Source organism: Chamaea fasciata, unplaced genomic scaffold (genome assembly GCF_029207755.1).
Source record: "Chamaea fasciata isolate MVZ Bird 193981 ecotype frontalis unplaced genomic scaffold, bChaFas1.0.hap1 SCAF_2, whole genome shotgun sequence".
NCBI lineage: Eukaryota > Metazoa > Chordata > Aves > Passeriformes > Sylviidae > Chamaea > Chamaea fasciata.
Window position 1 is genome coordinate 53,241,823 of NW_027094087.1, and position 24,109 is coordinate 53,265,931.

Sequence of the window (24,109 nt, forward strand, 5' to 3'; positions counted from 1 at the left end):
GATGTCAGCAGAGAGGATGCTCAGGGGAGGACTCTCCTCCAAAGATCTCCTGTACCTTCTCCTCCTAGCTGGTCATGGGGGTGAGCTTTCTTTTCCCCTCTGTTTCTCCCCTTTCATTTTTTTACCTTTCCCAAAAAGTAGCTGTTATCTCTGAAGTCAAAGCACGTCACCAGCTACAGACCCTGTGAATAAAGCTTTGTGTGGGTCCAGCTATCTCAACATCCTCCACACAACAACCTGGGTGAGACTGTGAGCAGCTGAATACCAGCCAGCAGGTGAGCACCAATGGTAAATGGTGACCAACTTCCTGAGGAACTCCGTGTCTGCCAGCTCCTGGCACTCCTGTGTAGGGATCACACAGAATAGGCTCCTGAAGAGTTGGGCAGCCAGGAGAGAAAATCCATGTGTTACCTGGTGGCCTGCACAGGGAGAATCAACCAGTCACAGTCCTGCTGGAGCAGCCTCAAAGGATTAAATGTGGGTCCCTCAGAACGGCAGAAAGCCATTCTTTACTCAAAGTGAGTAAAGAAACTTACTATGTAGTTGATTCTTCCTTCATTGCGCATTATCTTCCAGCACCTAAGGCAGCACCGAAGATGAAAATAGATTTCTATTCTTAAGCAAAACAACTCACAAGGCTTCCCATTTTGATTAGCAGCTTCAGTTCAAAGGGGGAACATATGATTATCCAAAATTAAGCTAGAATATATTTTTCTCCCTCTGCTCTTCCGTGGCACCATTCCAGCGGTTCTTCGCTGGGAAGAGTAATGCCTTATGGGTTCCCGGTGCACGTATGCCACATCAGGTATCATTAGAAAGCCATTCAAAGGGGTGAATGCAGATCTGGTTTAAAAAGTGACAATACAAAAATGTCACACTCTCACTTGACACATCTGACCAAGCAGAGCATATCTGTATGTGGACTTGGGAAATTGCTGTTTATTTTCATGGCTGAAATGAAACCCTCACCCCACAAGCACACACTGTTATGCTTAGCCTTATGCATACGTGGCATCTGGTTTATTCAGTCAAAATAGCTGTGCACATTGTTATTTTCAGGCTTTGAGAAGCTATTGCCATGGGGACTGAAGATCCAAATAGATCCTGAGATCAGATCACAGGAGGTTTTAAAATAATATTGCCACTTTTGCCAATAATCATGTGAAACCAGCTTCAATGTGTAAGCACAGAGACTCAGCACCTTGGTGACTCCTTACAAATCGTAGTTACTGAAACAAAAAGGATATTCTATATTGTTCATAGCAGCCTAGTACCAAATGTATTTTCAGGATTTAAATATGCATCCTCAAAGGAGAAGGAGATGGTGGTAGCCAGCTGTAGAGGGTTTGTGTTGGTACCATAACTCAAGCTGAATTTTTCTTCTGTCAAGGAACACAAAGGGAAGTATCTCTTGTTCCAGATTCACACAGGATTGCACTTGTGACTTTCTTATCTCTGCACGAAGACAGGCTATTACACAAAGAGAGAGAGAGAGAATAAATGTAAATATATATACATATATAACTATGTATAAAATATATATATTTTATATATATATATATATATACATAAATATAAATTTACAGTGGAGCAGAAACTAGAACTTGTTGTGCAGAACAGAAGTCACTGGAATCTGCCTCTACTTTTGTGTAATCTCTGCAGTGAAGCAATCTCAAGCTGTGCTATCAGCTCTGGCAAATGAAGCGATGTCAGAGCAGGTTAATACTTGGATATGAGAATGTGAAAGAAAATCCGCCTTTCTAAAGATGCTGTAATCAGAGCTGCATTAACCAGGGACAGAAACAGCCTGCTCTGGCTGGGTGCAGGGAGGCACTGCTTTCACAACATGGACACAGTGTGCATATGCATGTTGTGTTGCTGGGATCAAGGGAGGGGGCTTGGGGTGGGATAAGGCCAGAAGCCCCCCAGATATACATCAGTAATCTTTGCCTTTTTTGTCATAATTATTGTCATTAAATTGCCTTTGCTAACACACAAAAAATCCCGAATCTGAGTTAGTGAAATCAGATCAAATCCAAGTGAAGGCTTTGGTGTCACTGCAATTCCACTTTGAGATATTTCTGCCTTTTTTCTGCAGTGCAGATGTAAGTCCTTCAGCTCTCAGCAACTGTGTTTAGGGGAAAGAGTGTATTGCTAACATGTATCAAAATCTGAAACAGGTCATCATGCTTTGTGATGGTGTGGTGGGTTGACCCTGGCTGGACCCCCAGTGCCCATCAAGTCACTTTATCACTCTCCCTTCTCAGCAAAATATGGGGAGAAAAACAGGACAAATGCTCATGGGTTGAATTAACACAGGAAGGGATCACTCGCCAATTACTGTTGTGGGCAAACCATACTCAACTCAGAAAAATTAATTTATTTCAAATCAAATCAGAGCAGAGTAATGAGAAACAAAACCAAATCTTTAAACACCTTCCCCACACCCTGCCCTTGTCTGTTGGGTTTGTCTTGGAGCCGGCTGGCATTGGCTCTGTAGGACACGAGGGAAGCTTCTGGCAGCTTCTCACAGCAGACACCCCTGTAGCCCCTCTGCTGCCAAAATCTTGCCATGGAATCCCATCACAGATGGTAATGTGCTGGCTCTTCACATCTGTGCTAGCTAAACACATCTGACTATGGTTGATCAAACTACACATTCCTCTTCAAAGCATCGGTGTCCCAGCACTGTGATGTTTAGGAAGCTGTCAGTATGGCTACTCATTATTGTTCTGGAGCTGATGGAGGTCACCCCAACCACAGAGCTCCAAACCTGCAGTTAGGTTATTTCAGAAGTGATTCTCCAGTGCCACCAAATCAGAGGCTACTAGAGAAAAACTATCCTTTTCCTTCGTGCTGCCAAAATACGAGACCTTGTCTGATAAGCAGGGCCAAGAGTTGGACTTGATGATACTTGTGGGCCTGTTCCAACTCAGGGTATTCTATGGTTCTATGAAACTTCTCACTGCTTAGGGTTGTCAGCATAAGGGAGTTTGCAAGTTGAGATCTGACCTTGTAGTCTACTAGCACCCCAGAGACTTTAGAAGTGTTTGCTAAAATGATGTTGTCCTGTCTGGTTCCTCTTTGAGAGACCAACCAGAGCCAACCAGGGCTCTCTTGTGTTTCATGGTCCAACTGAAGCCCTGAGGTGGGTGTACAGGCTGGTTTGCAGAAGCTTCAGTAGTTCTGGGGAGGACAGGACATGGGCATGTGTCCTGCCAGCTGTCAGGAGTGGACTGTGACAACAGAGCTGCCTGTCCCTGCTGAACCACACCAACACCAGGCCTGGGCAGCACACCCAGCTCTGAACTGTCCATCCTGTGCACACACTGTGGCCACACAGATGAGTGCAACACCAGCACCCTGCCGCAAGTGATGCTGACAGTTGTCGCCATGATCCCAGTGGTCACCTCCTCATAGAGGGAGAGCAGTAACCTTCATCTGGCCCATGACTCTTGCAGGATGCAGTACAGGGGCTTTGGGTAGCTGATGTGTGTCTCACAGCTCCTAGGACAGGCTTTCCCTCAACCACTGTGACATTCTCCACTTGACACAGTCTCCATAGTTTGCACAAAGACTTTGAGGAGCCCTTCTGCTTAGAAGATGCAGTGAGGTAGGGAATAGGAAGAGAGGTGACAAAACACAGTGATTCTCACACTGGTGGCCATTATGTCTCATGGGAGAACATCATAGCAGGGCTTGCAGGTGCAGGGCCATGACAATAAGACAAAACTCCCAATTATGCCAATTGAGTTATCCACTTAAAAATATAAATTAAGAGTCATCCTGCAGACAGTCACTCCCAGGTCCTCAGGGACCTTTCCTGTAAATTGCATTCCTTTAATATCTCCTTCAGCTACAACATTGCCTGTGCCAGAGATTTCTTGGCCCTTTTTGGCTCTGGAACTGGACTTCAACCCGTGCATTTCTGGGCTGCCTGTGCCAAAGGCTCTGGGCCGTGGGGAAGACTGCCCATAGCCATTTCTACAAAATGTTTTTTATAGAAAAAAACAGCAAGCCCATCAGGCTTTGCTGTTTGTAGCACAGCCCAGCCCAATCTCCTGAGCACCTGCATCTCGAGGCCAAAGCCAAGAGGGTGGTGAATCCATGGTTTTGCTAACAGTATCTCAGAATCCTCTGGGCAGGATGACATTCTGGCTCCTGATCATCAGCCTTAAATTTGGAAAAGCTGGTGTGAATATCCTTGACCTGTCAAGTTTCTGTGGCTGCCTGGAGCCCAGATATCAGGAGACAGGGATGCCTTCATCTCTAGGTGGGTGCCTGGGCCCTCAGCACATCCCCCTCCTCCTGGGGCTTGGGCTGCCTGGGCCCAGGGCCAGCTTTGACAGTGCAGCTGCCTGGCCTTGAATCAAAGAGCTGTTTGAGAACAAGCTGTGAGAAGCCTTGGCAAGGACTCACTCCCCTTATCTCAGGCACTGTTTTTAAGTAGGGCTTTTGCCCTTGGTCTCTGCCCGAGCTACATTGCAGCTATCCCTGTACCTGGCGATGTAACTCCCTGGTCTGGACCTGGACATGACCTGAGACCTGTCTCAGCTCTTCTTGCTTGGGTACCATAGCAGAAGATCCTTGGCCATGAAGCCCCTATTTCATGCCCACCTTGCTGTCACCCCCAACAGCAGCTCACCAGCTCTTGTGTGGAGCTGCCTAAGACTAGGAGATGACAGAAGACGAGGAAATATTGCATACTCTGGGATTTCCTCTGAGAATAGCAGAGAAGGAAAGCAATGCTCTGAACCAGAAGGAGCAGAACCTAATTCTCCCAGCTAAAACATGGATGAAGATGCTGAGACAGCAACTTGGCTCAGACAGAACACAGAGAACCTATGAATAACCAGAGGTTTTACAGTTCCTCCTTCACTAAAAATGTCCCCCAGATTCTGAAAATGCTAGCAGACTATCCAGCTGCTCCCTCAATGCTTCTGTTCCTCGTCTGCAGATAATGAGGCATTTGTAAATCCTGACCCTGGGCTGTTCACTGGTTCTCCCAAAGCCAGCCTCATGCCAGCTCCCTCACCAGCTCTTTGTGCTGCCTCCAGAAGTGACTTCTACCAGCAGAAAGGGCAGATCTCTGGGACTGGTCCTGGCAGACCACATTTCCCTGAGCCCTTTGCCAGTCTGCACAGTTCCTGAGAGCCCACTGAAGCTGCTTGTTTTTGCAAGGTGCCATTGACCATGCTGCCTGTGGGCAGCAGGATAAGGTGGTCTGCTGCAAAGAAGTATTTCAGACTGCCAGAGCTGCTGAGACACTGTTGAAAGACTGGGAGACAACATCAGATAGCCAATTTGATGGGATGCACAGCCCCACTGCAGCCAGAGAGTGTTGCCCTGTTCACATCATCCAAACCTGTGGCTGGAGTTTTCCTCCAAAAAAGCAGCTGTTTTCACCCCAGACTGGAGTCTGGCACAAGATGAGCTGCCTCCAGGGTGGGTGACCAGAGAGGGGACAAAGCAGCAACAGGACAACCAGGTGACACCCATAACCTACTGCTTTGAAACTGGAGGACCACACTGTACTCTGGGACTACTTGGGTGTCAAATTCACACTGACACGGTTCACTGAGCACTAATTTTCTGCTGTGAATATAAGGACTGTTGTGGGTCAGACCAAAAGCATGTGTGAATAAGAATTCAGTAAGACTGTTGCGTCTCCAACAGTCACCAGTAAATGTTTGTATTAAGAAATGCATAAGAACAAGAAAAAAATTATGCTCCCCCCAGCAGTTTCCCAGTGTTTCTACTGTTTTCAGCTTAGGAATTTCCTGACCTGAGGGTTGTGGATCTTTCTACACAGCAACTTACCAAGGGCTTCTCTTCAGTGGATCTGTCTCACATCTCCTGGTGTGCACGTTAGCTCACTCAGCATTTGTTGGCAGCCTTTGACAAAGCTGGAGTGTCTACTAGGATTTAACTCACTGTCATTACTAAGCCATAGTTGCAATGAGGTAAGAACATAATTCTTTTCCTGTGAAGACAAATTCCTTACCTCGGTGATGGAGAGAACTTCAAACACGCATTAATGGCCTCACCAAAACAGTACATATACCTTAAGGGAAAATGAGTGTCAGAGGCCTTGCTTTAATTTACTTCATGTGTTACTCATCCCTTTTTGTAAGAAAGCAACACCCAAAGAGACACTGCTCAGCCAGTTGCTGAAGAGCTCTATGTATGGCAGGACAGCCACAGAGGCTCTAGGCAGGGACCCCAGCCATGGAAGGGTCTGAGCCTGTGCCAGTCATGCTGTCTCTAGAGGTACTAGAAGGCAAGGAATGAAAGTTAAATCTGCTGAGAGTTAGAGGGCACATGAATAGCACAGATTTTGTAGGGCAAAAAGGCTCTCTCTTGCTCTGGCGTGCCACTGGTAACACTTGGTTACAGCTGTAGTGCATCCCAGGTCAAAGGTGCTCCAGTTTCCCATTTTGAGGTGGGGGAGCAAGGCATGAGACCCATGGGTGCTTTAGGTAACAGCTTAAACTTAAGTAGCAATCCTTGTATCTTCCTGTGATTACAAGTTGCATGATTTTACAGACTGTTCTTGACATGTGGTTTGTAGCCAAGTGAGCAGCAATGTTTCAAGATGATCCCACCTTGCCAGCCATCCTGCTCCTCTGCTGAGGAGGCATGCATGCCTCCTCCACCCCAAAGGTCTTGGCTTCAGCTGCTCATGGCTGTGAACAGAGACTGAGGAGCTGACACATTTTGTCTCTCCTGCCTCACCTTCTAACATCCATTAGTAGGGTGGGACTGCATCTTAAAACAGTGCACCTAAACCTCTCCAATCCTTCTTGGAGTGATTGCCAGCAAGAACATGATTCAGATTCATTACATTTTTTTTACATGCTTGGTGTTCTTGCAGCTCTATTGACTGGTGGATACAGAAAAAATTGCAGACTTCAAAAGAATAAGTGACTGGCAAGCATAGGGTGAGTGGCCTCTGACTCTGACACTGCAGGTGGACTCCTGAGCTGACCACATGCTCTCCCCAAAATATAGCAACATTCATTGGGCTGATCTAGTTTTGCTGGAGCCAACAGGTCATCCCAGAAACAAACACTACTCAAGTTCATTCAGTAACAGGACACCTGAAAAGTTCCTACTGTCCCGTATCTTTGAATTATGAAAGATCTTTCCTCCTCATAGTAGTTCTTTAAGCTACATAGTTTATGTTGTCAGGGCACTGAAGGCACCACAGACCTTGGTGGTCCTAGCCATCCTCTTTTGCTCCCCCTCACCCTTTCCCACCACCCAGCCAGGACACCCAGCACCCACATTTGGGCCAAGGCCACAGTGGAGTTAGAGACTGGCACCACTGCAGCATCACTGGGGCAAAGGATGGAAATGGAGCACAGGGAGGCTGCTCACAGTCACTGAATCCTTTAAATGTGCTCATGACCCTGACACACATCTTGCAGGTCTTGGCAACAAGAATACATTGATATAAAACTCATGGTGATGAAGAACAGCCACCCAGATTCACATGGTTTGTTCTGTTTTCAAAGTAGCAAAGTACTCATTCCTTATATTTTAGTAGTGTCTGTTAATTACAGTGCCAAAAAGTAGTATTTGCTTAACTGCATCAAAATGTTTTCTCTGAGTACATGCAACTTCAATTACCAAGTCAAGAGCTCCACCACAAAGCTTTATTCAGGCAGTAAAGCCAAGCAAATTTCCATGTAGCTCTGTCTGAGAGGTGTTCAATTCCTGAGTGTCTACTAGGACTAATGAAATGCACTATAGAAACTCCAAAGGGCTCATATCAAGGAAGAAATGAGAAAGAAAAAAAACAGTGAATCTATAAATCCTATCTAGTGGAATGGGTATAGATTTATGGATTGGTAAACTGAGTTATCCCAACCTGGAGACACTTGATTTGTAGTTGCAAGTTTTCCTTTTACCTCTCAGTTTACACTGAGTGGTGCTGAACAATAATCTTTTGTTCATGGTAAAGGTGACCAATTCTTCCAGAGGGGAACAGATCCTGCCTAGCAGGGATCATATCAGCATTGCTCTGCTGTCCTACCAGGCCTGAGTCTGCCAAAGCTGGCAGCTACAGCCACCTTTCTCAGGGAGGTAAAACAAAGTTCTCAGCTGCTGAATCTGCTTTATGAGCCCTCCTGAAGACAGTTGGACAGCTGGAACCAAATTTCCTTCAAACGTGCAAGTGACAGAGCCTAGAAGCCATCTCTAACAAATGCTGGCCACATCAGTTGTGCTTCTGACTCGTTCTTCTCTTCCACTCTTAGCAACAATGGTGCAGCATGCTGGGATAAAGCTGTTGGGAAAAGGCACAGAGGAAAGTGTATTGGGAGTCAAAACTACTTGGAAATGAGAGAGATGGAAATGCTATATTGATCTGTCAGATAAGAACATTTGTCATGCAGCTCAATGACGGTGAGGAAGAGCATTAGTCTTCCAGATTTTTACTCCTCTCCATCAGGCTGCAAGCCTTGTTTTTCCAGAGCTGTGAGGTACAAGTTACAGTCACTTGAATGATCCAAAGAGGGGTTGGGAGAAGGCAAATAAAAAGCTGAGCTGTCAGTTAGAGGGAGAGACTCTGAAAGAAGTCTGTGAAAAATTTATATATAGCCATAAGGATCTGTTGCAGAACCTGATGTGGTATGAGCTAAATTTGAATGTTACATGTTTTCATTATTTTGGGGTTTTAGTTTTCTTGGATAATACTCTGCTTTATGCAAGGTGTTAGATCACTGCTTACCACTGTCTACAACTACATCACCCACGTACATCCTCTTTTCTACCATGAAAATTCTAGGTGTGACTTCAGGGCACTGTATTTGACGCAAACTGCTGTGTCCAGGCTACCATCAATCCGTAGCCTTGTGGTGGGTCTGTCTGCAGTTTGTCCAAACACTCCCAGAGCTGCACATGGGGAGTTGTGCTGCAATAATTTTGACAGTCTGGGGACAGTTTGCTGGGCTGGCAGAGCCCCTTTGTGCTCTGCATTACACCAGGTACAGGGCTGCAGCTGCCTCGTGCACATGTGGTATGAAGGGTGTGTTGGAAAAGCACTGGGTTTGCTTTTTCCAGGCAGGGCTTGCTTGCATGGCAGACCCACACACCAAAGGGGATTTGAGGCTTCCCAAAACACCTGGATTTCTTAGGTGCTTGTTGAGCAGCATTTCCCAGGCAGCGTCCAGCAATGTTAGTGCAGTCATGAGGAACAGAGGGAGGTGCAGAGCAGATCCATGACACAGCCTTGGCTGGCAGAGCTGCCTGAGGCCACTTTGTGCATGAGCCATGCCAGTGGGGTCACCCCAGAGTGCATTTGGGGGGGACAAACCCACAGCTAACAAGACCAATGGAATCTTGGAATACATTAGGAGGAGCATTGCCAGCTGGTGGAGGGAGGTGATCCTGCTCCTCTGCTCAGCCCTGCTGAGGCCACCTCTGGAGTGCTGTGTCCAGTTCTGGGCTCTTCAGCTCAAGAGAGACAGGGAGCTCCTGGAGCAGGTCCAGTGGAGAGCTACAGAGATGATTAAGGGACTGGAGCATCTCTCCCATGAAGAAAGGCTGAGGGAGCTGGGCCTGAGTGAGAGATCTCATCAATGTCTGTGAGTAAGTGAAGGGAGGGTGCCAAGAGGATGGAGCCAGGCTCTTCTCATTGATGCCGAGTAATGGGACAAGTGGTAACGGGCAGAAACCTATGCACAAGAAGTTCCATCTGAGCATGAGGAAGAACTTCTTTACTGTGCAAGTGACCACTCACTGGAACAGTTGCCCAGAGAGGAGACCGTGCAGTTCCCTTAATTGGAGATATCAAGAACCATTTGGCCACAATCCTGTGCCATGTGCTATAGGCTCGCCCTGCTTGAGGAGGAAATTTGGACCAATGTCCCACTGTAGTTCCTTTCAACCTGACCTGTTCTGCGATTCTGTATGCACAGTACCGTTAGGCCCTCCCCGTCGTTCTCGGGGGTCTCCCGGAGCCTCGGAGCGCCCGGCGTCGAGCTGGAACCCCGCGGCCGGGCCACCTCTCCACGTGCGGAGCCGCCGCCCGCCGGGCCTACACATCCCAGAATGCCGCGCGGGGCGGGGGCGGGATCGGGGCGGGGCCGGGCGGGACCGAAGCCGGGAAGCCGCGCCGCGATTGGACGACGTCCGCCCGCCCTCCGCGTCACGTGCGCTCGCGCCCCCCGTTCTCCGCCCCCCCCACCCCTCTCCCAGTCACTCAGCAACGGCGCGCGCGCGCGCCAGCGGCACCCCCCCCTCCCCTCCCCGCCCGTTCTCCCCCCCGCGCGCTCGTCACGGAGCGCGTCCCGCTTCCCTCCGCCCCTCGCGCGAGCCGCCGCCGGGAGCCGCCGGAGCCGCCTCGCAGGAGCCGCCGGGAGCCGCCATGGCCGAGAACGCCGCCGCCACCGGCCTGGAGAGCCACCGCATCAAGAGCTTCAAGAACAAGGGCCGCGACGCGGAGGTGCGTGCGGGGCCGGCGGGGCCCCGGCCGGGCCCGGCCTCCGCCTCCGCCGGCGGCCGCCAGAGGAGGGGCCGGGCCGGGCCGCGCTCGCGGCGGGAGGAGGCGGCGGGGGGAGCGCCCGAGGGGGGTTTTTTCTTCGCCGTCATGCGGGCGGGCGCGGCCGGCGGGGGGCGGAGGCAGCGGCGGGGGGAAGGGTTGGCGCGGCCCGGCCGCCCGCGGGCCCCTCCGCCGCCCGCCCGGCTCGCCGGGGCCCGGGCAGGGCCGGCGGCGTGCGGCACCTTCTCCACCCGCGGCGCTCCCCGCTCCCGTCCTGCCGCCTCCCCGTCCTGCCGCCGGGCCCGGGGCTCGGATGAGGCCTCGGACAATGGTGCCGGCCGCCTTTTGTGACGCCCCCCGGGGCGGTGGCGGCCCTTCCGCCGGGGCCCGGGGCTGCCCTGCCCTCGCCCCGCCGTGCCGCTGCCGCACGCGGAGGCCTGTGCTGGTGCCGGGGACCGCTCCCACGCTCTGGTGAGCCTTGTTACAGCGTGCGGTGCTGTCCCGTTTTGTTCCGTGCCCTACGGTGTATCAACCCCTTCTTTTCAGTTTTAGTATTCTATTTTCAGATGCTGGTGGGCGCGTCAGTAATGGTCTGCTGGGCGTCTCCGTCTAACTGGGAAAGGAGTGCGGTGCTCGGTGAGGCTAATGGGGTAGTAGTTTACTCCCCCGAATCTGGGAGTCTTAGGGTTATTGGGAGTTTATTCCCTAGAGGGGTTGCAGAGGTCTTCGAATCTGCGTATCCTTATCGGTCACATCTTCAGCTCTACTCGCAGTTGAAAGAGGAAATCCCAAATCTCATGTTTAAGTTTCTGTAATAGGAAAGGAAGGGGGAGGGAGCTCTGAAATCAGGCTAGGATTGAAATCGGCTTAGGATTCGCTAGAGTGAAAACCTAAATATGTGTCAGATTACTTTGACTTCACCTGAGGGTGTTTTCCATGCTTCTGTTGATTTTATCACTTAACTTTTGTAATCAATAGACTGGAATTTTAGTCCTTTGAAAGTGCATTTTGTATTTTAGCAGAATTCACGCTTATGCTGCTGTTGTTGGGGTGGAGACGATTTTATGCAGGTCAGGCTTAGCAGCAGCAGTGTCTTTAAGATGACATTCACAGTGTAAAATAATCTTTAATTTTTATTTAAGTCTGCGGCAGTGAATCTTTCTCACAGAAAATATTGCATGTGAAGAGTATGATAACTGCAACACTTCTGGCTAACGTTAGTAAATGTTAGAAAGTAACTAAAAATTGCCCATCCTTCTGCTTAGCAGTTGCTTCTCAGGGTAAGGAGGGGGCGTGGTGCATTTCTTTTTCCCCTTCTCATCCAGTGAGGCTCTTCCTGCTGCTCCTCATTCATTTTGTCCTTGTCTCATCTCTCCGTATTGGTTACCAGTTTTGTTGCTGCTTTCTCCGTCACTGGCCTGAATCCATCAGAGCTCTAAACAGGGAAAGGTTAGGTATGTTCATGCCGAGTGTGAACTGATCTGTCATCCACGGTTGCTTATGTTATAGCATGCCCAGGACTGGGGGAATTGAATGTCTGCCTCCGTGGGGAGGAACGAGGGAATGGACTGCGTGAGCTTTGCTGAGATTACTTCTGTCACACCAGCTAAGGTAGTTTAGCTCTCATTTCCCCCTGAAGGGGAGTAATTATTTTGGAGTAGTGTATTTGCTGTTATGGAGAAGTATGTCCCTAGGGTTGTCTTCCAGCGTGCTGACTGATTTCTTTTCTGTGGCTGAGCCTAGGACTGGTGCAGAGCTCCAGTAATGGTAATGTGGTTAAAGGTGTCATATCTGCCTTTGAAAAGGGTTAAAATATAAGTAACGTATTTCTTTTGCATGAACAAATAGGTAAAATGCAGAGGTATTTTAAAGGTGTATACCCATGGAGATATGCTAAAATGAAATTTAGGTTCATTTGAAGGACTTTCAGAGATGGGAAATGTTTCAGTGTCCTTCACACAACTTAATTTGTATTAAATGTCTGAGATTTTCTACTAAACCTCCATTTTGACTCTTTTCTGATACTTAAAAGTTCATGTTAGAAGTGTCCTTCTGGAGTAAACTTTATCTAACTGAAGCCTCTAAAAGTGAAACAATGTAAGTTAAGTTTAGAGCAGAAGATGAACGAGCGCAGCAGAGCTATATGATTGCAATTAGTTGCTGTGCCTCTCTTGAGGAACTGGTACACAGACTGACCTGCTGATTGCACAGATTGTCTCTGTGTAGTGAAAGATATTGGCTCTTCACAAAGAATTTGTTTTCTAAATCAAATATACCTAATTCCCAACTGTCAGCAATTAAATCCACTTGGTTTGCTCCCCGTACTGCAATGAAGAGTTTTACGCAGAGATCCTGCCTCCAGTTTTCTGTACTCAGCTTTGGAAATCGGGAGGCCTCAGTGCTTTCATTGGCACTGATCTACATCTTCTCATTTTGTCAAATTCCACCGAAGAGAAATGAAGTGTTTAGAATGATGGCATAATAAATCGTGGTCTGATATCTAGGTTATATCCTCTGGAAAATTTAAAATATTCAAAGCTGTACAGGCTCAGCTTCAGTTTGAAAACAGTGGCACTTGAGTCACCTTCTGCCTGGAAGCAGTCATTGCCTTTGAACACATCAGGCTTGGACACATTCTTTAGTAATCTTCTTTTGACTGCTATTAAATACTCGTGAGTTACTATTGATCCCCTCTGGGTACAGACTCTTCTGGCAGACCAAAATACTTGCTCCTTTAATTTGTAGTTAACTCTTATTTTATTACTGGGTTTGCTGAGCCATATAATTGTATTTGCTTTTTCTTAATGCAACTTTAAGGGAAACAAAAGATGAGTAAGTACTTTTGGATTTTGTTATGTACCCCATGTAGCTTCTCATTGTGCTTTTCTAAGAGCAAAGGAACAGATCTGTTGAGCAGAAATCAAAGCTTCTGAATCTTTGACCTGCACACAGGTTCATTCTCCTTTTTTCTAGTTTCAGGTTTAGGTGGAAGTTCCATTCCTCTTTGTTGTGTTTCTCTTTTAGGGAGGTAGAGTTGTTGATACTGAACTGGAATTCTGGTTTAGGGGTATTAATATTCCAAAAAAATATTTAGCCCTCGAAAGGGATAATAGCAAAATCAAATGCCAGAAATTAAGTGTTCTTCACTTAATGTGAGTTTCTGTTCTTTCTTTTATTAGTGAGATTTTTCTGTTTTTATAGGTACTGATGTGTGATTGGCAGCAGACAAAGTTAACCTCACCCTGCAGAGCTGATCAATAAGGAGCCAAGACACTCATGGCTTCATCTGGACAAACAACTGCCAGTTCTCTCCTCACAGCTTTCTGAGTTCTGTGTTCTCCAGAGATGGGAAAGAGGTTTTTGAATTGTTACGCATAAAATGAGAAGGCTTTCCTGTGTTCATTATGGACATGAGTCTTAAATCTCAGTGGCTTTTTTTTCCTAAATATCCAGCACTGAATATTCCAGTACAGTTGAGGCTTTACAGGACAAAATTCAACAGTTGCAATCACTCAGTTAGTGACACCCATTGTAACTGGGTTTGTTTATATTGATATCTAAGCTAGCCTAGCTTTTAGAAAACCTAATTTGAACCTTCTGATTTCTGCAGTTTTTCAGCTTCATTCTTTGCTTAGTAATATCCTTCCTAGCCTTTTTTACTCCTTCAATGTCTTGGATTAGAAATGTTGCATTTTCTTCATTGCAGTAGCAGGTACCCATTTGTTGACTCACAGTTCTGATGTTTCAGGTGATGGATCAAACAATCAACCCATTTCTTTCTGTCAGGATTAGTCAGCATCCCTGACTAAAACTGAGGAAAACGTCTTGATGAGCAGAGGTGTTATAATTTGTAGAGCTGTCTACATGACTTTCTGGTGTTTTTTGTGTGTGATATAATGAGACTGTGTGGTCATGTAATTAGCAAAGTGCATACTAAATTAAAACTTCATGTGCACTCATTTAAAAGAAAGCCAACCAACCAGAGAAAGAAACCCAAAACCTAGTAAGGAGTTAGTGTGTCATAAACTGAATAACTTTATGTAAAAACACTTCAATGACTGGGATTAAAATTTCCTTTTTGTATACTTGTCATACCCCAGTCATAAGTCAAAAGAAGACAAATCCTTGATCTTCTGTTGGTTAGGCTGTAGGATTATCATTCTAAAATTTGTTGAGGGCCATTTATGAAAAGGAAGTATAGCTACTCTGTCTTCTTTCACCTATTCCTGCTCTGTTTGATTTTCAGTTTCTGATGTCCTGGTCATTGGTGCCTTTTCCCCAGTTACAGGCAGCTTTATCACCTTTTAGTCTGTATCACCTTTGGGAGCAGGAACTTTGAAGGATACATTTTTATTCTGTACCTTCAGCATCCTCACCCCAAATGAGGCAGAGAAAGAAATTGGGCTTAGCCCAGATCTCCATCATCAGTTCTGGCAGATTCAGTGTATTTGCTGCTCTTGCATTGCTAAAGGTGAGGATCTGGTTTTTGAGGATGCTTGAATTAGTTCCCATTTTTCTATCTTGCTGCATGGATTTCTTTGCAAGAAAGAAATTTCTGGGGAGCCCAAATCTATGCAGTCTCTGGGCACCTGGGAAAAGGTTCAGGTTGACTTAAAGCCACGTTCATGTCAAGTGTCCAAGGCTTTTTGCAGTGGAGGTTCCATACCTGCAGTGTGAGCTGCTGCCAGCTCCTTTCTGGATGCTGTTCTGTGCACTATGTAGAGTTTTTGCTGTCTCCCTGTATTCTCCCAGGCTTCATAAAACAAGGAAGGGTTGTAGCAGTCCCAGAAATCCTGTTACTCCCAGCTACTTTGTACCCATGCAGTTTATTTCAAGATTTCACACTACAGATTGATCAGCTCTCTGCCTTTCACTTTGGCACAGGAAAGGATACCACAAGGTATTAAGGCTTTAACCGCTGGTTTGGGTAGGTTTAAGGTACTGCCATCCTAAAAAGTTCACTGGATTGTTGAGTGAAGACACAGGTGTCAAGTAGCTTCCTGTTGGGAACTAGATGTAGTACAGGATCCAGTACTCTCATGCAGAGTTTTTAACTCCAGTCACTTCTTTATTACCCTTTAAACCCAGTGTGTGTATATTTATTTATTTATTTATATACACACACACTTGGGAGAACACAAGTGTGTTCTTGACAAAGCTGTTACCCTTGGAAAGAATTACATGGGTGGGAAGTAAGATAGTGATGTGGGAAGCCTCTTTGGTTGCTGTTGCTGCAGAATTTTCCAAGCTTTAGTCTGCAGGTAAATGGCACAACATTGTGAAATGTTTGTGACTCTTGGCAGAAAGCAAAACCTAATAAGTCCATTTAGATGTACTGTCTAGTGTTTTCCTTGAGGTTCAAAATCAGTTGAATGCATTGCGTTCTAAAATATTTAAATACACAGATACAGTAGGAAATCATTGTTTATTTCAAAGATACCTGTGGAGAATGCAATTTGGAGATGGTATCTCGTGATGAACGTAATCTTCATAAGCTGATTGGGATCTGTGCTTGCTGTATTGAGGCCCAATTATTGCTGTTGTGATATACCAAGCCTCTGGTAATCTTCCTGTAATTACAGAATTTGTTTTTCTTCATTCTTGTGTATTTCTACTACAGCAGTGGCACTGGTATCTCTAAAGCTTCTTTTATGAAAGGATTGATTTTTAATTTGTAGAATATTGAAATCTGGTCACAGCTGGTAGCAGTGTAACAGTCAGACTAGTTTTTAAGGGCTCTTTAACTATTTTTTACATAAGTTCTTTGAGGCTTTTGTAATTTTATACTTCCAGCACATATCCAAGCAGGATGTTTTGTCCTCTGAAACTGCTATATGAAAAGACAGCAATTAGGAGGATGCACCAGCTACAAGTAACTGATCAGATTTGTATTTGTTGTGGGATTAGAAGTGGAATGAGGCATCTGATTTATAACAGGCTAGAGGAGGCAATGAACTAGTAGATAATGGGTTGTATCATCAAGTAGTAAAGACAAATTGTTAACTGACCTGATTTGAAAAAGAAATCCAAAACCTGTATCTTTTCCAAGAATAGTGTCTGTCAGTTTTCTATTCAAAATAGCTGCTGTGGGAAATTCTGATACCGAATTGACAGTCCCAATTACTAATATAATAGCAGAAACTGGGCTTTGTATTCCATATCACAAAATTTGATGTGGGTAGTCAAAAGCATTGGTTTCTTCCAAAAAGTTAGTCCTGCATCAGAACAGTCTGTGCCTTGGAGTGAACTAGTTGCAAAGCTCTTCATGTTTCTTTCATTTTCTGCTCCCTTAGCTTCCTGAGCCAGCCCTTCACATCTGGAGACCAGTGGTGGCTCAAAGAGGTCAGTGTGAAGGGGAGTAGGTATATCTTGTCTAGTGGTATTTAACTGGTGGGTTGTTATCCCTTCACAATCAGATTAACACCATTAAATCTGCTGGGGAGGTTCCTCTGGGTCACCTGACACTTGTCTCCTTTCTCAGGCTAACCAAATGTTTCAGGCAGCTTTAAACTGGATTTTGTGTGTATTTAAAGAATACAGCAAGTACAAAATAGGAACCTATAATGTACTGGTGTGCAGAATAGGAGACAAATTTGTATCTTCTTCATTCAAACACCTGTTACTGAATTACTCATTTCCCTCATTCTCTGTCATGTCTCATCAGCTGAGGACCTCTTCTTGAGCATTTTTAACCTTTGTTATTGTCAGATTCAGTAACAGGTGGACTTTGGAGGTGGTGATAGAGTGAGTGATCGGCAAAATTGGTTTGGAAAAACAGCTGCCTTTCAAGACTTGTAAGCATTGATGGAGATGTGTTTGTTTGGCTGCTCAAGCCCCACTACAAACTTGCTGGTGTGGAACATGCTCAGAGCTCATCTGCATGAGAAGATGCTCAGTCACGCAGGGTGCTGGGGTGGTTTGTGCCAGGTTTGCAGAGGTGCTAGTGGGGATTCTTGACCAGGTGCAGTGTCAGATTTCAGGTTTGCACTTCCTGGAGTCCTAGTCCTTGCCTTTTGTTAGTCAACTACAGTGTAAGTCAGAAGGTTGATGAAATTCTGTGGAGAGACATTGTTGTGCCTTGCTGACCGAGCTGAAGTCACCCTAACCGGCAGATACTCTGTAGCTTTTTGGCATCGGGGCCTCTTACTTCTTTTCATGCATGTGTAATGTTAGATGCAAAGTTAGTGGTAGTGATTTCTCTGCAATACAAATCTGACTTTCAGCCAGGTACAGAAGACCTTCCACATCAGGAGAGAGTCCTGAAATGAGAGCTGTGCTGTAATTCCTCAGGATCCTGTTAACCACTGCTGGCCAGGTGTGCAAGAACAGTTCATAGCACTGATCAAACAGCACCGAGGAGCAGCCTTCCAGATAAGAGGCATTAAAGGAGCACTGACATGTGCAATCAATGTGACAGCACCTTTTTTTTTAATGGAGGGATGGGTAAATTGAAATTTTGAGAAACCTAAGGAATGTTGTGATAAGAGAGAATTATGATTATGAGAAGTATGATACCCAAGGTGTTCAGGTAATGTAAGCACACAAATTCTGTGTTTCCGTCACATTAAAAAGTGAGGTAGAGGCATCTAGAATTCAGGATACTGAAATGATTAAATCAAAAGGGCAGCTGACAAGGTTCGTAAGCCTGTGGGATGTTGCTAGAGTGTATTTCCTAATTCCTAATGCTCCATCTTCTTCCTGTGTTGTCAGCTGGGTTTGTTGTTTTCTCTTGCATCTTGAGCAGAATGATCTCTTCACAGATTTAATTAGGCAGCTAGCACATGTTTAATCTTTTTTTTTTGCCTTTTGATTGTATCTTTCAAAAAACAGCAAAGAATCTGATTTCATTTGAGCCATGTAATATTATACCAAAAAAGATTGCTATGGTTGAATATAGCCTAGCTCTCTAGGGACTTGATCTGTTGTTGTTTTTCTTCATGGCACCCTGTGAATGTATGCAAATTGCAATTATTTTCCTGTTTTATAGATGGAATAACAAAACTTTCCCCACTTCATAGGGAGGTGCTTATAAATATATCATGGATTCATAGAATGTTTGTCTGAGGTACTTTGATATTACAGTTGAAGACTGATTAAGTATCTGGAAAGGGAGTGTCTTTATTCAAACACAGATTGCACAAGAAGGTATCTGGCTAGTATTTAGCCTTGTATGTTTTCATTTTTTTTTTTTTTTTTTTTTTTTTTCTTTCTAAGAGAAGCTAGTATAAATATTTGGCAAGTTTAAGAATATCTGGTCTTCTGGTGTTTGCCCCAGAAATCTGTGAAGCCTTTCTGACCAAACACTTAATTTTATAATGAATTTCTTGAAAGTGGTTATCTACAATTTCCTATGTTTCTACATTTGAAAGTATTTAAATGTTTCTGTTGATATGTAGATCAAAATTTTAGTCAGTTGTTTGCACCTAGTTACCATGAAAGATCCTAATTCTGCTCTGCTGCTTTGATGTCCTGTACACCAGTGAATATGGTATTTTGTCTGTGAAATATGGTATTTGGTGGTGGGTTTGGTTTCTGGTAACATCTGTTAGTAAAAAGAAGTGGAACTGTACCTGAGTTGGTCTTCTACACTCTTCAGACTCTTTCTAGTTCTTCTGGACTGTGGAGGGGAAAAGGCCTCCTTGTCTTTTGTGGAGGCAGTCAGGTTATCTCCTTGACTAGACAGGTCTGCTGCTTTCCCTGCTCAATGTAGGGGTGGGAGGGATGCTTGCTTAGAAACTTAGGGAGAGCACAGATGGGGTGTCATGTCTTGGGCCAGTTGTGTAGGTGCATCATTTGTTCTCCCTCAAGGACAGGTTAAGCTTCTCTTTCCAGGTAACTGATGCATTTACTACACTGCTCATGCAGTATAGGAAAATAACTAATTACCTTTTCAGAAGTTTGTGTACTGGCAAAAGCAGATTCCTGTAATGCAAAAGTACCAAATCTCAAATCCTTGTACCTATTTAATTTGTCAAGAAGCCTTAATCTTCAAACTTGCAAAAGAAGTATGAATAGGACTCACCTGTAATTAGACAATCTTGGTTTCCACTATTCTTGGTGGTTATTTGGTGTATTACGGTATTCATATATGGCAGAGCTGGCATCTTTGTGAAATTCAGTATGCCTTTCTCTTTCCAAAAGATACAGGACAAGAAAAACGTGATGCGGGCATCCAGCAGTTTCTTTGGGGCTGCAGCATAAATGACCAAACACTGCAGTGAAGTTTTTCAAGGTAGACCTTGTCAGAATGGAGATGACAAGTGACTGCATTGCCACTGCTTTTTGTGACATACTGTGGAGAGGTTCCCTGCCCTGTTAGAACCACTAGTCAAAAGTAGAACTTGGAATTGATGATCCTTGCTGCCTGCCTGTTGGTTTGTGCAGACCAGCTGTTGTGCAGCGATGAGTTTATCTTCGGATGCTGTTGAATTACCTTGAAAGTTGATTTTGCTTTCGGGTGGAGCCCAAATGGGTGCATTGTGGTCTTTGGTCTGATGTCAGTAAAGGTGTGATTAACAGTGTTAAGGTCTACATCTGGATGGAAGTGCTGTAAAATGTTTGACAGGATATAATGTCCTTGATTCACACAACGGTAGTAACTGGAAATCGGCTAGATGTTGGATTCCTTCCTTGAGTTTTGATGTAGAAGAGAGAATTCCAGCTCTTTTATTCTGTATCAACCAGGAGATAACATGTTCATTGTATTCCAGACTGCTTCATGTCCTTCAGTATTGGTGCAATTTGTGTTTGATGCAGTCAACTAACTTGCTTTGAGTCCAGCCTCCTGGGGGTTGTTTGATAGGTGTGTACTTGTAAACTGAGTAATTGGTGTATGGGAATGAAAACGTGGGTGCTCACTTCTTGTTTCTTTGCTGGTAGTAGCTCAGTATGGAGGCTGAACAGTTGCAGAGAGGATACCAGGACCTCGAAGAATATCCTTACAAAAGAGCTGGTAAGAAATAAGCATAGCAGTTGCTTTTCTGCCAAGATCTTTTGGAGCAGTAGAAGCAGACAATGTGGATGGGCAGCTCTGTCTGCTTCCACAGGGCTTTCAGGTGAGTCAGCATCATGAGCAGTAGTAATTGGAGGTTTGTGGCTTTCCATATTGGCATGAGAGTCTGACTTCAGTGAGTCATTACCCACCACTAAGTAAAAGAGTTACGGTGGATCTCTCATTCATCCAGTTTGCTGAGGCTAGCCAGGTTCAGATAGTTGAATTATCTTGTCACAGACTAGTTAACAAAAGGCAGCTGGGCTTAATTTCAGGGGCCCCAAACTGGGGATTAAAAAACAAAGTGAGGCAGCTCCAGCTGCAGAAAGATCTTCTTTTCTTTTAGCGGCCTTTATTAACCCTGAGGAATGTAGGTCCCAGACAGATGATGGCATAAAATTCAGTAGCCTGAATACTGCACTCTGCTCTTAATGTACCTAGCACTGTGTTAAATGTTACAAGCCAAAAGGAAGCTTTAAAATCTTATGGTCCTGCAGCACACAGGGAATCTCAACTAATTTTTAATACCTTCTGCAAAATAATAGAATGTTTACCTGAAAGAGGAGCAAATACCTTATGGGTCAAATAGGAATCAAATTAAATAAAACTGTCTTGGAGTATCAGATCAAGGTATAGACACATTTTAAGTTTGTTTGGCTGCTTTGGTAAATCTGTTGGTCATACTGTGGAATCCATGCCCCCTGCCTGCATTTTTGACTGGGTCAGCATAATTTAATGTCGAGCTATGATAACAAAGCCAGAAGTGAAGTTGTTCTAGCTTTGTCGTCTTTACAACTGGGGAAAAAAAAATCCCTTTTTTTTTCTTAGAAGTACAATTTGAATCTTTATGTAGGAGCACTTGGTAATTCAGTAAGTCTCAAAATTGGGCTTGGGGAAAAAGAGTCTGCCTAGAACATACACTGGTTGGGGGGAAAAAAGATGGGTAATAATCCATGATGCTTGTAGGTAAGGGAGCAAACCTAGCTAGAAGTGTTAATTTGGGCTAAACATTTGGTTTACTTTGGCATGGATGTCAAATCTTTTTGTATGTCAAAAAGAACTAGATGGGATTGGTGTTCAGGGCATTGTTTTTAATTCCTCCAGTTGGGATTAAGTAGTTGCATTCAGATCATCATGATGCAGTCCCAGAATTTTTCCCTCCTGTATTGTGGTGTACTTGCAGCTCTTGGAGTAAGGGGTATGTGCACTTTGGAAGTGTGAACAGGTAGAACAGCAGTGTCACATCCTGTCAGTGTTCTTTGTTTTTATCTGAAGCCAGCTGTTACCAGAACAAGTAGAACAATATCATCGGTTTAAGCCTCAACTTTACACATACTAATTATATGCCTATGCAAATTAAGAATATTTAGCTTCTGATGTTAACTGAAGATAGGCAGCTGACAATCTTAATCATCTCATCAATTGTATACAAACAAGCATTTTGATGGGGTTTTTTTCTCCCCCAAACCAGCCTGGCTCCTGAGGCTTCTGCATTTTCATGTGCATTGCAGTATTTCATACTTGTTAAGAGGCGTCAGGGAAGGAATAGGGGGAAAAGGCCAGTAAAGCAGTTTTTAGGGAAGAACAGTTTTTACTTCATCAATGCAAACATCACCTTTTACTGTCTTGCTCCTGCACCTATGTTGTGAAGTATATAAATTGTACTAATGATATGCTCATATGCAAGAGGGAAGGCATTAGTTAAATCCAGTCCAGCTGTTGGAACTGGGCCTGTTTTTTTCTTTCAGTTAGGCAGGTGGAAGTAGTCTAGAATTGACTTGCAAATGCTGTTTGGGCACCCTGTGTGTTTGATCAAACTGCTTTACTAACCCTGCTATGTGTTCAGGGTAGCTCTTTCCTCTAAGCATGCAACTTCTGATTTTCTGAGACCTGTTTCTGTAATGTTGAGAAGCAATAGCAGAAGTAAAGAATTTAATGATGTTTGTAGATTTGGAGACATTAGAATTAGTGAATTTGTTCTCTCCATTTAAGAGCTGAATTTTCAAAGGAATTAAATACACATCTTACTAAAGTTCCTGGAAACATAACTTTTGTATCCACAGAGTAAGCAAGGCTGACATTGGACTGTGGTGTTCATCTTATCAAGATGATCCTGGCTTTCCCACTGCCATGGGCTAGCTCGAGGCTGGTATGTGCTGGCTGGCCTGCAGGGGAGTGGTGGTGGGCATTTACCTGGCAGTATTGACGTGCTGCCTGGATAGAAACATCTGTTTCCTGCCTCTTCATTTCTGATGGTTTGTGGACTTGCTTGCACAAGTTGTAATGGAAGTGATCTAAATGTGTTGATTAAAAGTTGACACTGCTGAGGTTTCCCACTTAATGTGGTAGATGCTCAGGATGAGCACCACGCTGAGCTCCCTGTCTTGTTACAATGGTAGGTAGATTTTTAGTTGTTAAATACTGCTTATGCTTTAATCCTCCTTGACACAATTGTTATAGCCAAAGGTAGTTAAAATTAATAAAATTCATACCACTTACTGTTGCAGCATTTGATTATTTTTTCTGTGCAGAGAATGTACATTATTAGGCACCCTGTACATGAAACTTAATATTTAATTTTGTTTAAGGATTCTGTATCCCAGCATACAAAATGACCTTCTGACTAGTTGTATCACCCACACATTTAAATAGTTTTGGTTTGCTGATTTGTACTGGGTATGAAGCAATCTTACCAGAATTCTGTGACTCCAAAAGTTGTATACTTAAGGGACTTCAAACTGTTTTTAATCAATTGAGACTGATTTTTAGAAATGAAGTAGAAATTTAAGATTAATAGAAACCCTAAGACTAGTTCTAATATTTGTGGATGAGATTGAGCTTGCTTAAAGTAGTTACATTGTTTTAAAACATTCTTTCATAAATGGAGGACTATTCTGACTGCTTTGCCTAAGGGGTGATTTTTATCCTTTTGGATAGCTTGATATTTTTTTCCTGCAGCCTTGTATATCTGTAGTAGAGTTTGGGTTTTTGTTCCCCCCTACTCTGGTACAACACTTTGTGTTTGCTACCGAAGATTTTGGAAAATGCTGTTTTGTTCTCACGTACAAGTACAGCTAATTGGTTTTGGAGTTCCTTGAATTTTTAGTTTGCAGAAGCTATATGGATTGCCTTTTCAAGTAGTTTAATGTATTATGCAGTTAAATGTTTTTTTACGTTAAGCAAAGGCTCGAAAAGCTTGTTAGACTTACCTCCATAGAATCTCAATGTTATTCAACACTTCAGAGTAATCCCTTTTTTTTCGAGAAAGGTCCGCATGGCTCATGGTAAGGTACCAAGTGGTAGTGTGACAGGAGTGGCACTGGCTCTTCAGCACATCATGAGCATCCTGTTATATAAAGCTCGTAGGCAGTTTCATGAATGGTACTTGTGCAGCATGTGTGGGTCAATGAAAGGTTCCCAAATATTTGGTCACTGAAAAACAATTCTTTGAATGTGTTGCTGGTACAGCTTACACTGATAATTCAGAATTTCAGAGGCCAATGCTTTTTGATATCAAGAGCTTGATTCAGTTTTGTGTTCTGTCATAAAACAAGTATCAACTGAAAAATGAGGAAGACATTTCCCTTCACCTCAGGTGGCTGAAACTGAACTTCTGAGTTTCTTGTCATCTT

General features: G+C 44.4%; 1 protein-coding gene across 2 annotated transcripts in view; it reads left to right on the forward strand.

Annotated features, from left to right (window-relative positions):
- The first annotated feature begins 10,257 nt into the window (after nucleotides 1-10,257).
- Nucleotides 10,258-24,109, forward strand: part of KPNA3 (karyopherin subunit alpha 3) — a 46,821-nt gene continuing 32,969 nt past the window's right edge. The window contains exon 1 of one of the 2 annotated variants that reach the window (XM_066176131.1): nucleotides 10,258-10,450. In XM_066176131.1, the coding sequence (XP_066032228.1) occupies nucleotides 10,373-10,450 (78 nt within the window). In that variant the 5' untranslated portion in view covers nucleotides 10,258-10,372. Of the gene's footprint in view, nucleotides 10,451-16,808; nucleotides 16,829-24,109 lie in introns of those variants that run through there. The other variant, XM_066176132.1, reaches the window with a different exon arrangement.